Source organism: Lactuca virosa, chromosome 2 (assembly GCF_052849685.1).
Source record: "Lactuca virosa cultivar CGN04683 chromosome 2, Lactuca_virosa_CGN04683_v6, whole genome shotgun sequence".
In the NCBI taxonomy this organism is placed as follows: domain Eukaryota; kingdom Viridiplantae; phylum Streptophyta; class Magnoliopsida; order Asterales; family Asteraceae; genus Lactuca; species Lactuca virosa.
Genome location: NC_136427.1, coordinates 205,164,319 through 205,180,433, shown reverse-complemented (window position 1 = coordinate 205,180,433; position 16,115 = coordinate 205,164,319). Strand labels below are relative to the sequence as shown.

The window sequence follows — 16,115 nt, the reverse complement described above, 5'->3', positions numbered from 1 at the left end:
GGACGGGCAGAGTGGGCGGACGATTCAGACGCTCGAGGACATGCTTCGAGCATGCGTTATGGACTTCGGTAGAAGTTGGGACACATATATGCCCTTGGCGGAGTTTTCTTACAACAACAGCCACCACTCCAGTATCGGTATGCCTCCTTTCGATCTCCTTTATGGGAGAAGGTGTCGGACTCCTAGCTGTTGGGGAGAGGTGGGGCAACGAGTGATGGGTAGCACTGAGATAGTGCTCAAGACGATTGAACAGATTCAGCGGGTCAGGCAGAGGTTACTGACGGCCCAGAGTCGACATAAGAGTTACACAGACAGGCGATGATCCGAGCTTGAGTTTCAGGTTGGAGACTTTGTCTTCCTGAAGGTATCCCCTTGGAAAGGGGTGATCCGACTCAGGAAACGGGGCAAGCTTGGGCCCCGATACATCGGTCCTTTCAGGGTGACCGCCAGAGTAGGTAGGGTAGCGTACCATTTGGAGCTACCTGCGGAGTTGAGTCAGATTCATAAGACCTTCCATGTGTCTCAGCTAAGGAAGTGTGTAACCGACGAGACGACGATAGTGCCATTAGAAGACATTCAGGTGGATGCGAGCCTGAATTACATTGAAAGACCAATTGCAATCATGGATCGAAAGGTGAAGGTTCTGAGGAACAAGGATGTACCCCTGGTTCAGGTCCAGTGGCAACATCGGAGAGGGTCCGAGTTGACGTGGGAGCCGGAGTCCGAGATGCGAGAGTAGTATCCAGAGTTATTTCCAAATCATGACTTCGAGGGCGAAGTCTGATTCTAGTGGGGGAGAATTGTAACATCCGGAGTCCCAGGTACATCATTTTGATTATTTACTTTTGAAGTTTATAGAATGACTCGAGGAGTTGGTGCTACAACTCGCCGAGTAGTATCGCGAATGGACACGTGGGTTTAATGACCTACTCGACGAGTCCGAGAGGCGACTCGCCGAGTAGGCGCTGGGATGAGAAACCCTAAATCCCCAGGTTTGGGGCCTATTTAAAGGCACTTATAACCTCATTTGCGGCTACCCTTCTCTGAGAGCAAACCCTCAACGGCCTGTGAGCCTAGAGAGAGAGTGCTTTGCTAATTGTGAGTGTTTGGTGCATTTTGTGAAGAGAAGAGAATATTTCAAGGCCAAGGGACAAGAGGGTGCTGCTAGATCTGAGGTTGTTTCACTTCAAAGCTTCTGGGAAGGGTATAAAGCTTTCACCTTTCTCATTCTATTGTATAGATATTAGGATTTTGTGAATCTAGGGTTTTTCCACCCAAATATGAGGACCTTGAGGGTTCCATGCTCAATGAAAGGGTTGAACTTCAGATCTGGACCATGTGAGGTCCCTAGAGTCCAAAAGTCCCTGCTTTATCCAACCATAATAGTGATCTTGAGTGAAAATCCCTTTTTGGGGTGTGTTTTGGCATTTTAAGCTCAAAATGTCATGCATGAACATAAAGCCTGTGACTTTACGTGATAGATGAGCCTTAGGAGTGTAGATCCAGAGTTTGGGGAAGTTCCCTGCCTTGAAAACGACTGAATGAGAGATGAGTCTGAATGGACTTGCCGAGTTAAGAAGCCGACTCGACGAGTCGGATGGGGTTGTCCCGATGGATTAGATCGTACAGCAACTCGGCGAGTTGACGGCTCAGCTCGGCGAGTTAAGTCAGACTTTTGAGTAATTCTGGGAATGACGAGCAGACTCGTCGAGTTCCATGAGTGCACTCGACGAGTAGGGTCTGTTGGGTTTTGAGCATTCTAACACTCCTAAGTGTACATGCAACCCTACATATCTTGGATCTATGTTTTCTCTATTATACATGCAAATATGAATATTCCAAGGTATTACCCTATCTAGCATACAATCTTTGATACTTGGGTAATAAAACAAGTTAGAAGACATACCTTTTTATGTAGCTTGATTCCTTGATGCTTAAGAGCCGAGTGCCCCAAGTGTGACACCTTAAATGGTTCACACAACATCAAAATACACTTGGAATAACTTGAGAGAAATGCTACACTTCATGAAATCGGCTAGCCCTCACCGTACACACATAGTGGCCGATTTTGTCAAGAATAAGATGCTTATATAGTTTGTCACAATTAGGGTTACACCATGTAAACCCTAATTGTCATGGCCTTTCATTTCCATGATCCATGGGTACAAAAACACCATGGAGCATCCATGGAGCATCCTATTGGTTTTAGCCCAACTTGACAATCCATGGAGCATTACCCCACTATACAAGTATGGATGATTTACATAATCAACCCATATATTTAATCAGTCTCCTTTTTGATCACTTAATTAATTTTAAATTAATTCTTGATCAATACTAATTAAATAATCTTATTAATATATTAGAACTTATAATATATTAATAAACCTTAAGTGTTATTTCTCTCATTTTAGTCTATCCAAATGCATGATGCCATGCAACCCAAATGGACCATGCCGAGTCGGTTCAAGTACATACCAAATATAGTTATGGACTTAGACACTAATCCAACAGTCTCCCACTTGGATAAGTCTAAAACTATTATTGAGTATGACTTCAAAAACCGACTGGCAATCGTAGCTCTTTAAGCCGCTGTCGAACTCTGACGTTGTAACTGAACTCTGACCTCGTCAATGACTTGTCCATTAGATAAGGGATCATATATTCCTCCATTCTAGATATCATATGGACTGAGACATGGATTATCAATCATTCTCTCAGTCCATTTGTTGTTTCCCGATTTCCGATTCATGATGACTGACTGATTGAACAAATCAAATCAGTCCTGGCTTGGCCAAGCTCTCACATGTGTCATCATTAAATCATCGAGGGGCCCACATATATCACTTTTATCCTGAAGGTAAAAGGAATGGATAAAATTCGACTCATATGGCTTGTTCTACTACTTGTTGAATCATACACAAATGCACGTTTTATAACATCGAGTTACCAATGCGTTTTCGTGCAATCAATGTACAACCAACTCATATCTCTAGGTTTGAAGAATATAAGATATTATCGTCTCATGATCACTCGTGATAAAATCCATGAAGTGATTCAAATGAGCGCGGGTTGAATCCAATATTCAGAACTTATGAGCACTCATGAGTGTTGTAGCACCCTTTGCTATGTCCAACAACTTAGACATCTACAAGCCAACTCATGACAGTCTTGATTCATATCTACTTCCAACATATGAACGACTGTGGATTGTTTGAATAACTTAGTCATTCAGAAGAATGACCTAGTTTATTCTGGAAGTCAAAACATGCAAAATGAAACACAAGAATAATTGAATCCAATGTGGTATCAAAACCTATGAATATAAATAAAACACTTTTTATTTATCACCATACTGATTACTCATTATTCATTGTTTCGGTTTTATCAACTTTATACTTGAATTAAAAAACACTAGTCGTCCCATGCTCCAAGCATGTACACTATGTTTTTCTAAACAATAGATTTGCCATACACCAAGTATGCACTCTATGTTTGTCTATGATCCTTACTTTGTGAAATAAATCAATTTAAACATAATTTCAATGATTCTAATTTCACACTCCCAAATCCTTATCGTAAATGTAAGAATTCCAAATTCCTATCATTTACCGAAATCTGTTAGATTTTAAACTTATATGCATTGATCCTCTTGTAATGATTATGCACAAAGTCACAAAGACTTGTCAACAGACATTACAGAGTATTCCAATGGAGATCAACTCCATGGAAACATGCTTCTTTCATTAAGTTTTTCTAATCTTACACAGATTGAATAACTTCCAACTATGAAGCATTTCCATATTCCCATTTTGACTGTCACTTCTGAACAAGAGTTGCCTCCTTTCAGAGTATGTCAATATGGTCCTTCCAAAATTTAACACTATACTTCCAACTGTCCCTGAGCAACCAATCTTTGGTAAACCTTAGATTGTTCTCGACAGTTGCTTAATCATTTTAGTCATATCCAATTCTAGATTTTTTTCCCTTAATGCCCAGAGCACTTGGAAAATTTAGAAAGGATGAATATTATAGCACATGCAATCGATCCTATATCCGAAGCATATGGGACACGATTCATGATGTCTCACATAAAGACATGATACTAGACCAGTCTTTTTGCTATAATATTTCTATGTCTATTTGCCAAGTTCTCATAATTCAGATTATGAAAAGGGATGCCGTAATCATAATCGAATTTTAGAACGCAAATAATGGACCCATATATAGAATTTCCTTATGTTGAGCCATTCCAACACAAAATTCATATATATCATTGACTAAAGATGATTAAAACCTCAATCTAAGCTTTTAGAATTGAAATGAAGTATAATTTCCTCTCCCTTAATTATAGCAAAACAACTTTTCAACCCCTGCAACTTCACGAATTGAAACTTTTGTTTTCTATAATTAACATTGCTATCTTGCAATACTAATAATAATTATCATGCTCCCACTAACATGATGATTATTAGCATAACACTTATGCTCCCACTAGCTTTGACATGTACTCAGAAATCAGCTGTACTTCTAGAAATCAATACTTTATTGACTTTCTTACCAAAGTTTAGACTTTTGATACGAGATGCTTTGATAAAAAAACTTTATCAAAGTCATACACCTTAACTTAGATAGCTCATATGTGTGTCTAAACAATTTTAGAACTATGAGAAGGGATGCCGTAATCATAGTCTCAATTGTTTAGACCTTTGCCATTTCTCACAAGTCCATGTTAGTGTGCCGGTTAACCACACACGCTCCACTAACGACTTTGAGAATGCAAATATCACAACTGTTATCTACTTAAAATCTAATTAGTGAAAGTGTTTCCTCACCATCATTTTCATGAATTGGAGAGAAACCTTATGACACTTAGATTTTATGGTGTATGTGTTCTTATCCATGTGAATTTGTCAAAACCATAATCACAAGACAAAGATAATGACAAATCCAAACTCATATGGACTGAACTCAATCTTAATTTATTGCCACCTGGCAGCACAAGGGCCTGCCATTGCTTCCAAGTTGTTATGCAACCAATTGAGAACTCTCAGAACTCATATGCAAAGCCAACTTTAATTGGAATGGGCACAAAAATAGAAATATGTCAACATGATAGGTTATAAACCTCACGTCGTGTGCTAGTGTCAAACTACAGGTTTTTATTCTTGATTAGATCTTGAAATTCTTTCAGGATCTTTAAGACTCCCACTATCCTCTTGACATATAAGACTATCTTGCCAAATATTCAAGAGATAGTGCGGATTCTTATCAAGAAAAACACTTCACACAATTGGTCTTAGTTGGTCTTTGTTTTATCCAAAACATCATAACTTACCAATTTCAAATGTACAAGAGTAGAGCACATTTTAATCTTACATTTGACAAGTGTTAATAAACCTTCTTTAAGATGTGTCACTCAAGTTACAATCTTGGAGTCTGACTCTAAGAATTGTTTTGGAATGAAGTATGAGTCATCTTCTTGATTTAACCATTTCAACAATTCACGATTCCTCTTCTCAGCCATAGGAATGCACTAAGATGTCCTTAGAGGATCAATCGTGATATGGTTTATTAATCATTAAGATGATCACAAAACATGATACTAAAGTACTCTCCCATCTTTTCAGATTTGAGAGACTTTTATCTTTCTGCCTAATTTGATTGTTCTCATTCATTCTATCATACATCGAAGTTTTTCCAATGTTTCAGAATTATACTTAACTTGTAAGTATAACCATATTTACTAAACATTTGTAAATCATGACGAATAGTCTTATCAATCTTTTGTGGTGGACTTGACTAGTGCACAAGAATGTGTACTTGATCCCTTAGTCCTTCACTTGACTCACATATACATGTGAACAAGGAATTAGTCTTAATTTTTCCAAAGATGAAAATTCTCATTCATCATACTATACAACTTGCATGATTCCAAGTTTCGGTCCAATTGAAACTTGGGCGATGAAAATCTTTCCTTATTTGGTAAATTTAGACACTACCACAAATGAAAGAATCAAGTCCATTTTTCCAATATTTCTATCAGTGGAATCATATAAACAACCATTTTTCACAAATGCCACTGTAAGGATATTTAAAATAAATAAAATAAAAAATTTTCCTTTTATTTTAAAACTTTGCGGAAAAACTTATCCTTACAGTGCAAAAGCATATGAAAAACTTGTTGTTATCTATTCCTAAGCAATATATTATAACTCCTAAGCAACAGCTCAAAAATTCTGATCACCGAACCATGCGATCGAAATCCATCTTCGCGGTCAGAATCATCATATACTTCCTTTAAGTTTCTTCACTTTTCTTTGATTCTTAAAAAAACATCAACATGTGACCCGGTCACATCATGTAATAAGAATCTCAGAATAGAAACTTAACAGAGTTAGATAGTGGATTTTACCTGAAGTAGAGTCAAACTTCTTGACTTGATCAACCTTATGATCTTTCAGGTAAATAGGCAGCTTCGCAATCAGTGCCCCTTCCTTTGGCAAGATAAACATATGGAATTTTTGGGAATGGTATATGGGACTATCGCAGACTTAGCCTTTCTCTTTACCATTTGGTCAACCGAGTTGACTGTGGCCAATCCCTTTCCATTGGGAAGAGAAACCCTTTTCTAGATATCCAATGTTACCATTGTCAATGTCCATTGGGAAGTTGATCTCCTAATCAAATTTGCTTTACTAGTCCTCAAATCATTGCTGATTCAGCAGCACCAAGCAAATAGATAAGATCATTAAGGGTCATGTCATAGTCTGTTTCATAGTAGTCCCAAAGGAACTCACTGTGTGACTTAGAAAGTGATTGAACAACCAACTTTCTCAATACTTTGACACCCAACTCTCCCGGCTTGTCAATATGTGACTTCATCTCCAAGATGCGATCACACATAGACCTTTCTTGCCAACAGGGCTTGAGTGACCTTGAACTTGTGGGTTGGGGAGAATAATTGGAGGAAGTGGAGGAAGTGAAGTTCCAAGAGATTTGGGAAGATCATAGATGTCTGAACTAGACATCTTTTGGGAGATATTCAAGATAGTTGATGTAAAGTCCTTAATATAACACCCAATATGAAATATTAAGGCTAGGACCCAACACAATACTTTTATAACTTGGAAGAGGGATGCCGTAATCCAAGCTATAAAATATTTGAAGGTAGGCGAATGACGATTCACCAATTTCCACCATGAAAACGAAATAATTTAATTAGGTTTTACTTGGATTTGAAACTCCTAGATCTTTTGAGATTCATTGAACTGTTCAATGGCATGTTTCAATCTCGATTGTGCCCTCTCAAATTTTGTGACTGGGATGCCGAGGATCACAAAACAAGGTGTGAATAACCATGCAAATATACTTGGTACCCTTAATATTTACCCCTCAATCGATGTGTCGGTTAACCACACGCGCTCCACTGATACTATGATAAACATTAAGTTACCCTTTGCCTACCTTGTTAAATCAAGCTAGTGTACCGATTAACCACACACGCTCCACTAACCGACTTAAGCAAAGTGCAAAGTGTAATTTCATGGGTTAGCACCAAATTCACATTTTCCTAAGTAACTAAGATTGGGAATTTATAAGAGGTTTAGTTACTTAGTATTTATCATTAATACTTTTAATGAAGGGAGAATTCTAGTCCTTGTCCTACCCGTTCGGCTAACGACCCTCCACCAGTCAAGGAAGCGGTGGGTGAGAGTGGACACCCATTAAACTGTCATTTTATAGGCAGTAACCTTATACCCCCCTTATAGACTGGCTTCGTGAATGAGGCCTACTAACGGTAAGACTGACTTGCTCTTATACATATATATATATATATATATATATATATATATATATATATATATATATATATATGTATTATTAACTTATAATACTTATAAAGTATAAGGGTTGAATTTTAACTTTTAAAATTCTAAGGGCTTAACTTGGAATTAAAGTAGTCATAAGGGAAAACTTTACAAATTCCAAAACTTGAGGGCAAATTTTGAAACTATTCAAAACTATTCAATTCCATAACTCATGTGTTTAAAGTAGTTTTAATTCAAAAAACTCTTCAAGTTCCATAACTTGAGGACAAGTTATGGAAGACTTTAAACTATTAAAAGAATATGACTTTTCTTTATTCATAACCTATGGAAATATTTATGAGTTTTATGAATCTTAAATGTGACTTTTCATATAACTTGAGGACAAGTTACAAAAACACAATTTAGAACCAACTCTTAGATTAATCTGGATTGAAAACAACAATTTCACATAACTAGTCTATCAATCTAAGCAACTCATAAGAACAAGATAATTCAATCAAACTTTTTCATGTAATTAGCCTAACCACTAAACTAATACAAAACATGAATCTATTGACAATTATCTTTGAAATTGGATTAGAATGAACATTACCACATCAAAAACAGATTTATAGGTTCAAGAACAGCTTAGGGTAATGATTCTAGTCCAATTCCAGCCTTAAAAGTCGAAAATATGTTGTCAGGGGGTCCTACTCGTCGAGTGTATGAACCTACTCGACGAGTAGGATGAGTTTCCTCATGGACTTGGCGAGTCCATTAGTGGACTCGACGAGTCCAGTGCCCAGACAGCCCGAAAATTGATTTTTTCAGCATTTTTCAGCACTTTGCATCAAGTATAATTGAAAACAAGCCTTGGCTCTGATACCACTGTTGGGTTTTGAGCATTCTAACACTCCTAAGTGTACATGCAACCCTACATATCTTGGATCTATGTTTTCTCTATTATACATGCAAATATGAATATTCCAAGGTATTACCCTATCTAGCATACAATCTTTGATACTTGGGTAATAAAACAAGTTAGAAGACATACCTTTTTATGTAGCTTGATTCCTTGATGCTTAAGAGCCGAGTGCCCCAAGTGTGACACCTTAAATGGTTCACACAACATCAAAATACACTTGGAATAACTTGAGAGAAATGCTACACTTCATGAAATCGGCTAGCCCTCACCGTACACACATAGTGGCCGATTTTGTCAAGAATAAGATGCTTATATAGTTTGTCACAATTAGGGTTACACCATGTAAACCCTAATTGTCATGGCCTTTCATTTCCATGATCCATGGGTACAAAAACACCATGGAGCATCCATGGAGCATCCTATTGGTTTTAGCCCAACTTGACAATCCATGGAGCATTACCCCACTATACAAGTATGGATGATTTACATAATCAACCCATATATTTAATCAGTCTCCTTTTTGATCACTTAATTAATTTTAAATTAATTCTTGATCAATACTAATTAAATAATCTTATTAATATATTAGAACTTATAATATATTAATAAACCTTAAGTGTTATTTCTCTCATTTTAGTCTATCCAAATGCATGATGCCATGCAACCCAAATGGACCATGCCGAGTCAGGTCAAGTACATACCAAATATAGTTATGAACTTAAACACTAATCCAACAGGGTCAACATGGACTGTTGACTCGAGTTTGACTTCTGTTGGCTTATAATTAGTCAACCTTGTCTTTGGGAAACCATGGAGGGGTAAAATGGTCTTTTCCCACTTCAAGAGAGAGACAAAGAGAGATAACTTAGCGAAATGTGCAATATTAAGATTTAATTAGATAAACTTATCTTATGTGATTAGGAGGAGGCTAGACAGGTGATTTGTGTGCGAAAGTATTCATTCACTCAGCTTACTTACGAGGTGAGTCTTCTCACTATACTTGCCTCGAGTGGTATATTGTGTGATTGAGCTATTATTGTGTTTATCTGTGTCTTTGACATTATGCATTATGTCTTTGTGGTTTATGTTGAATATTGTTACTATGAGCTTACTGAGCTGGGACCGGAGGGTCCCACTGAGACACACTGACTGGAGGGTCTTATCGAGTTATAGCATAGAATGGCTAATGAGTTATATGTGGTATTTTTGGGAAACTCACTAAGCTTTATGCTTACCGTGTTATGTGTTATGTGTTTCAGGTACTTCCGATGATCGCGAGAAGGCCCCAACTTGATTGTACACACACTCGCTTTGGAGATATATTTTGGAGGATCCTGGTTTATGTGATAAACATATTTTGATAAATAAATTGTACTAATGTTGATACTTGAGATTTCGGGAAATATGATATGTGATTTTTATGTTTAAAATGAAAAATTTGTTTTGAAAATTTCGGTGTTACAGTTTGACCAATAGTATGATGTAATTTTAGGTAGCTTTAAAACCACAATATATAATTCTACCAATGTGGCTTAAACAATTAAATTGACTTCTTTTCATTTTATATCTATTCGACATATTATAAGGAATTCCCAAATTATCTTTATGAGCGTGCTTTAACACGGACCTTAAACCTACCTATACATACACACATGGTCCTTTGTCACCAATGACAACGAGTTCTAGAGTAATCCATACGCTTTCCACTTTCTTCTACACCTTTTTTCCTCTGTTCATACCCTCCTTCCACAATTTTGTCTTTATCAATTCCGTTCCTTAACTAGAATCTTTAAAATATTAATCTGTTATGGCTTGATCTTTTTTATTCTTTATTCGGGAGTAATTTTTAGAAAACAAAAATACAAAAATAGACTGGAGGCATCGATGGCAGTTCTGGATTTATTTATTGTGGCGTTGATTCCAGTACTCAAGACGCTTCTGATCACTGCTCTCGGCCTACTTCTCGCCATAGACCGCGTTAATATCTTGGGCGACGCCGCTCGTCACCATCTCAACAACGTAACTCACAGTCTCCCATTCTAATCTTACCTTAGAAAACAGGTCTAATGGCGAACTTTTTTTTAAACAGGTTGTGTTCTATGTCTTCATTCCAGCACTTGTGGGTGGTAGCCTCGCTGATACAGTCACAGCCAGCAGCATAGTATCTCTGTAAGTCCAGTTCCCCCTTAACTTAATCGCTTTCAAGACTCGGTTGAAGAGGGTTCTCGAAGATCACCTTTGATAATGAACTAACTACATGATTGAATGTACATAGATGGTTCATGCCAGTTAATATTCTTCTCACATTCATAATTGGATCAGCACTTGGATGGGTGCTGGTTAAAATCACTAGGACCCCGCAACACTTGCATGGTCTTGTAATTGGTTCATGTTCTGCTGGTACGTACGACTATATATATACTATACATTTCTTTTAAAAGTTATTATGAAGAGAAAATAGGTTTCTTTTTACTTTTTGTCGTGTATCAATCGCTCTTGTTGTTAGGAACCGGACCGGGTACACGCAGCGGAAACACACTATCACACACACACAAACTCACGAAAATAAAGCAAGAAGAACACAAGGATTTTACGTGGTTCGGATTCGGTGCAAATCCTACATCCACAGGCTGCAACTAGAGAATTTTATTAAAACTCACAAGATTACAATTGGCTTGACACTCTACACTTAATGTTCTCTCAAGTTTTTTTTTGCACACAAAATATACAAAACATACATGCATATATATAGGTATATTTGTGAGCCGCAATATGCACAAGATTGCCGCAAAGATTGACTTTGAAAATTTTGCCATTCACATTAGCCGTCCAACAAATATTAAATAATTGTCCACCGACCATTTGAATATTTAATTCAAACGTTTGCCGACAACAATTGAATAATTCAATTGTTAAATGTAATGTTACATTTATGGCCCTTGAATTCTTAGGAACTTGTCAATTTGTTCAAGACTCCATAAATCTTAACAATCTCCCACTTGGAGGCTTGAACAACATGGTCCGTCTCTGTCATCCAACTCTAGTAATCTTAAAACAACCAAGTCTTCCAAGCCTCCAGTTCCTAAGAACAAGCTAAACTTAGTCCCATTTCTCTAATTGCAGCCGCCCCTCATCTTCAAGTACTAGAAGGGCCAGTTGAAGCTCCCACTAGCTCCAACTCAGTCGTGGCTAATCCCTCTACCGACTCATCCTCTGTCTCAACCGGTTTGGACACTCCACGAGATCCAGAGATACACCGAGGACCACTAACACTCTCCAATCTTTGCAAACATCCAACAAGAGAGAATTTTCCAGTCTTAGTCTTCAAAACCCAACGGCTCTTTGTAACTATACCCGGAACACACCCCGTGCTCCCACTGTCACAGAATCCCCTGAATGGTTTAGAATTTCCGACTCGTTCAGCTAACATCCCCTTGGCTCCAGAATTCATGTTTGCAAAATGAACTCTCTTAGCAGTAGATTTAGCGAACCAGATTTTGTTTTGCTTAATCGGGATGGTCATACTTCCCTCAGCAGGTACCTCAACCATATACAATGACCCACGCTTCATACCTTGAGCAATCACCGAATTACCATTGACCACCATCCATTTACCACCACCAAACCTTACTTCCAGTCCTTGTTTATCCAGCTGACCAACATAAATCAATTTTTTCTTCAGCTCCGGAATCACCCTGACATCCTTCAGGCTCCATGTAGTTCCCAATGAAGTAACCAAATCAATATCTCCCATGCCCGTTACTTGAAGCATCTCGTCATTTGCTAACCGTACCTTTCCAAAATCTCCTTTTTTTTAGATTCACCATCGTTTCCCCGTTGTCCATGGCGTGAAACGAAGCCCCTGAATCCATGACCCAAGAGTCTACAGAACTTTCCATACTGAGTATCAATGCATCATCCTCAGACACACTCTCAGCACCGACAATGTTCAATTCTTTCTTTGGACATTGACTCTTAACATGTCCCACCTCCTGGCAGTTCTAGCACTTCACATTCTTCTTAGTTCTAGAAGAACTTTTTCCCCGACTCCCACTGCTCCTGCTATTCCCTCTACCTCTTCCGACATTTAATAAATCAGAAGAAGAAGATCCACCTTGATTCTTGCGTCTGATATCCTCGCCTAGAACCAAATCTCTAACCCCTTCAAAAGTCATACCACTGGTCCCCACAGAACTCGTAACAGCAGTAACTGTTCCGGACCAGCTATCAGGTAGAGAAGCTAGTAGCAGTGATGCTTGAGTCTCGTTATCAAATTTAATTCCCACATATGATAATCTGGACAGAATTGAATTTAGATTATTAATGTGAACCGTAACTGAGCCTTCCTCATTCATCCTTGTAGTGAACAACTCCTTCATCAAGAACACCTTGTTAGTCGCCGATGGTTTCTCATACATATTTGACAGAGCCTCCATCATACCACGCGCCGTGGTTTCATTCATGATGTTGAAAGCAACGCTCTTCGTCAATGACAATGTAATAACCGCCTTGGCTTTCTTGTCCTTTGAGTTCCACGCATCTTCAAAAGCTTTTTCCATTTTCTTCGGTTTGTCTCCGAGTACCATGTCCAAGTCTTTCTGACATAGCAATGCTTCTAATTGCATTTTCCACCAGCTAAAATCAGAACCGTTGAACTTTTCGATTACAACCTTGTCTTCAGCCATTACGACAAACAAGATACAAATCAGGTACACTCGTGCGTGAAAAAAAAATGATTGTACCCTCCAAACCTCGCTAATCTGGCTCTGATACCAGTTGTTAGGAACCGGACCGGGTACACGCAGCGGAAACACACTATCACACACACACAAACTCACGAAAATAAAGCAAGAAGAACACAAGGATTTTACGTGGTTCGGATTCGGTGCAAATCCTACATCCACAGGCTGCAACTAGAGAATTTATTAAAACTCACAAGATTACAATTGGCTTGACACTCTACACTTAATGTTCTCTCAAGTTTTTTTTTGCACACAAAATATACAAAACATACATGCATATATATAGGTATATTTGTGAGCCGCAATATGCACAAGATTGCCGCAAAGATTGACTTTGAAAATTTTGCCATTCACATTAGCCGTCCAACAAATATTAAATAATTGTCCACCGACCATTTGAATATTTAATTCAAACGTTTGCCGACAACAATTGAATAATTCAATTGTTAAATGTAATGTTACATTTATGGCCCTTGAATTCTTAGGAACTTGTCAATTTGTTCAAGACTCCATAAATCTTAACACTTGTTCATATAGGAAACCTTGGGAACTTGCTTCTGATCATCATACCTGCTGTTTGTGAAGAAAGTAACAGTCCATTCGGGGATAAACAAACTTGCTCGACTAACGGGAAAGCTTTAGTTTCACTCTCTATGGCTGTAAACTTCTTGAAATTGATCTTGAACACATTGATCCTAGATTTTGTTTGGAATAAATATGATGCAAATGACTTCTTGTTGTGAGGTTTCAGATTGGTTCAGTTTATATATGGTCATATGTTTACAATATTATACGTGCGTCATATGGAAACGGGAGTGGGAAAGACATCGGAAAGGCGTCCACTATCATCGTTGATTGTAGTGGTAAAACTTTAGATATGTTTATGGAAAGTTATAATGAGGCGTTACTACACTCTGGTGGCTCGAATTTTGATGATTGTGAAGCTCCTGATGAGGAATCTACAGAAGTGGAGGAACAGAACTCCGTATATGAAGATGATGAAGGGAGAAAGGTAGCATTTTTCAGAAAAGAAACTTCAAGATAATTAATATGGTTTTACTTGACTTTATGTTTTGATGAAATGCTGTATTTGAACAGGTGACTGTGTTAACAAAGATTAAGAAGCACTTCGATGTGTTTATAGATAAAATCAACCTGAAGATGTGGTTAACACCGTCCACCATTTCCACCGTATGATCCTGTTCCTTTTTGTGAACAGTTATATTGATCAATAAGTCTCAACCACCATTGATTTGTTTTCACTTACCAAAATTTTTTGTTAGATCGTTGGGCTTCTGATAGGGGTGATATCTCCGATTAGAAAGCTAATGGTCGGAGATAATGCTCCTCTTCGAGTCATCGACAGTTCAGCATCTCTCCTTGGGTACCCACAATTAATAAACCACTTAATTTATGTCGAATTTTGACCTCATAATATTCATGGTTTTCAATTTTTGATCAAACTAATAGTCAGGCAACAGTTCCAGCCATGACATTGATCGTGGGAGCTAATCTTTTTAAGGGTATATATATAATATTTACTGATAATGTAATTGCGTAAAGTGTTTAAAAATGAACATTAATTTTTCCTTATGGATTTCATTTGTATTTAGGTTTGAAGAAATCAGGCATAGGGTTGTGGCTCATTATAGGAATTCTAGTGGTTCGTTATGTAGTTTTGCCACTCGTGGGCATTGGCATCGTAAAAGCAGCACACCATGTTGGATTTGTGGGATCTGATTCGCTATATCAGTTTGTTCTTTTGATGCAATATTCACTTCCACCAGCTATGGCTATCAGTATGATTAATATGTTACCTAATTTATAAGAAAAACAATCATTTTACGGATAAATCCATGCATGAAAAATAACTGATGAAATTTGCAGGTACGATAACACACTTGTTTGAGGTTGGGGAGAGCGAGTGTTCTATTATCATGCTATGGACTTACGTTGTGGCCACGTTCGCTCTCACGTGGTGGTCAGCCTTTTACATGTGGCTCGTCTCTTGATCGACCTTACGATGTTTGATCATTCTTGAACGATTAATCCTAAATCCTGAATGAACTTGGGAACAAGAAGAAAACATATCCTATCTTTTGGTTTTCTTTATAAAAGTATGTGTGTTGTGCAAAGCGATGAAAGCTATTATTTCGATTTTTTTTTTTTTTTGACAAAAGTGCGTGTTGTGTAAAGCTATGAAGCTATATCACTTTCCCTCCAGTTTATTTTTATCTAATCCAAATCGATTTATTTATCTATACTATTAACATAGAGCAATTTATAGAGATGGCCATGAAAGTCACGTCCACGAAGCTTTTAACTTTCTATCAAAAAATTAAACTGGAAAATTTGTGAAATACATCGCAAATTAGCGAAGTAACTAGGGATGAACTTGATCCTAGACTGGTACTGAAATTGTTGGTACCGGTTTTTTTATGCCAGCCTTTGCATCGAAACCGAACCCATATAGACCATTTCCGGATTGATACGGGGTTGAGAGTGGTCCGGGTAAACCCGTGCCAGGACTAAGTTAGGACTTAATTGAATTGCTATAAAATTTATGGATATTCACGTCGTCGCATGAGAGATTAAATATTCAAAAAACTTCACCATCAAATGTAAAAGACTTTAAAA

General features: G+C 37.7%; 1 protein-coding gene across 1 annotated transcript; it reads left to right on the top strand.

Annotated features, from left to right (window-relative positions):
• The first annotated feature begins 10,542 nt into the window (after nucleotides 1-10,542).
• On the top strand, nucleotides 10,543-15,638 carry LOC145156739 (protein PIN-LIKES 3-like). Its single transcript, XM_079076000.1, has 10 exons — nucleotides 10,543-10,755; nucleotides 10,826-10,905; nucleotides 11,012-11,136; nucleotides 14,016-14,137; nucleotides 14,230-14,490; nucleotides 14,577-14,669; nucleotides 14,762-14,862; nucleotides 14,949-15,001; nucleotides 15,092-15,277; nucleotides 15,366-15,638. The coding sequence occupies exons 1-10, from the start codon at nucleotides 10,621-10,623 to the stop codon at nucleotides 15,488-15,490; spliced, it is 1,281 nt and encodes a 426-aa protein (XP_078932126.1). The 5' UTR covers nucleotides 10,543-10,620; the 3' UTR covers nucleotides 15,491-15,638.
• Nucleotides 15,639-16,115: the final 477 nt, after the last annotated feature.

Excerpts from the sequence above, each read along its gene's own strand:
- LOC145156739 (XM_079076000.1), top strand. The coding sequence starts at position 10,621 with ATGGCAGTTCTGGATTTATTTATTGTGGCGTTGATTCCAGTACTCAAG. Across the intron at positions 11,137-14,015 it reads AATTGGTTCATGTTCTGCTG|GAAACCTTGGGAACTTGCTT; the intron begins GTACGTACGACT and ends TTGTTCATATAG. Across the intron at positions 15,278-15,365 it reads TCCACCAGCTATGGCTATCA|GTACGATAACACACTTGTTT; the intron begins GTATGATTAATA and ends TGAAATTTGCAG.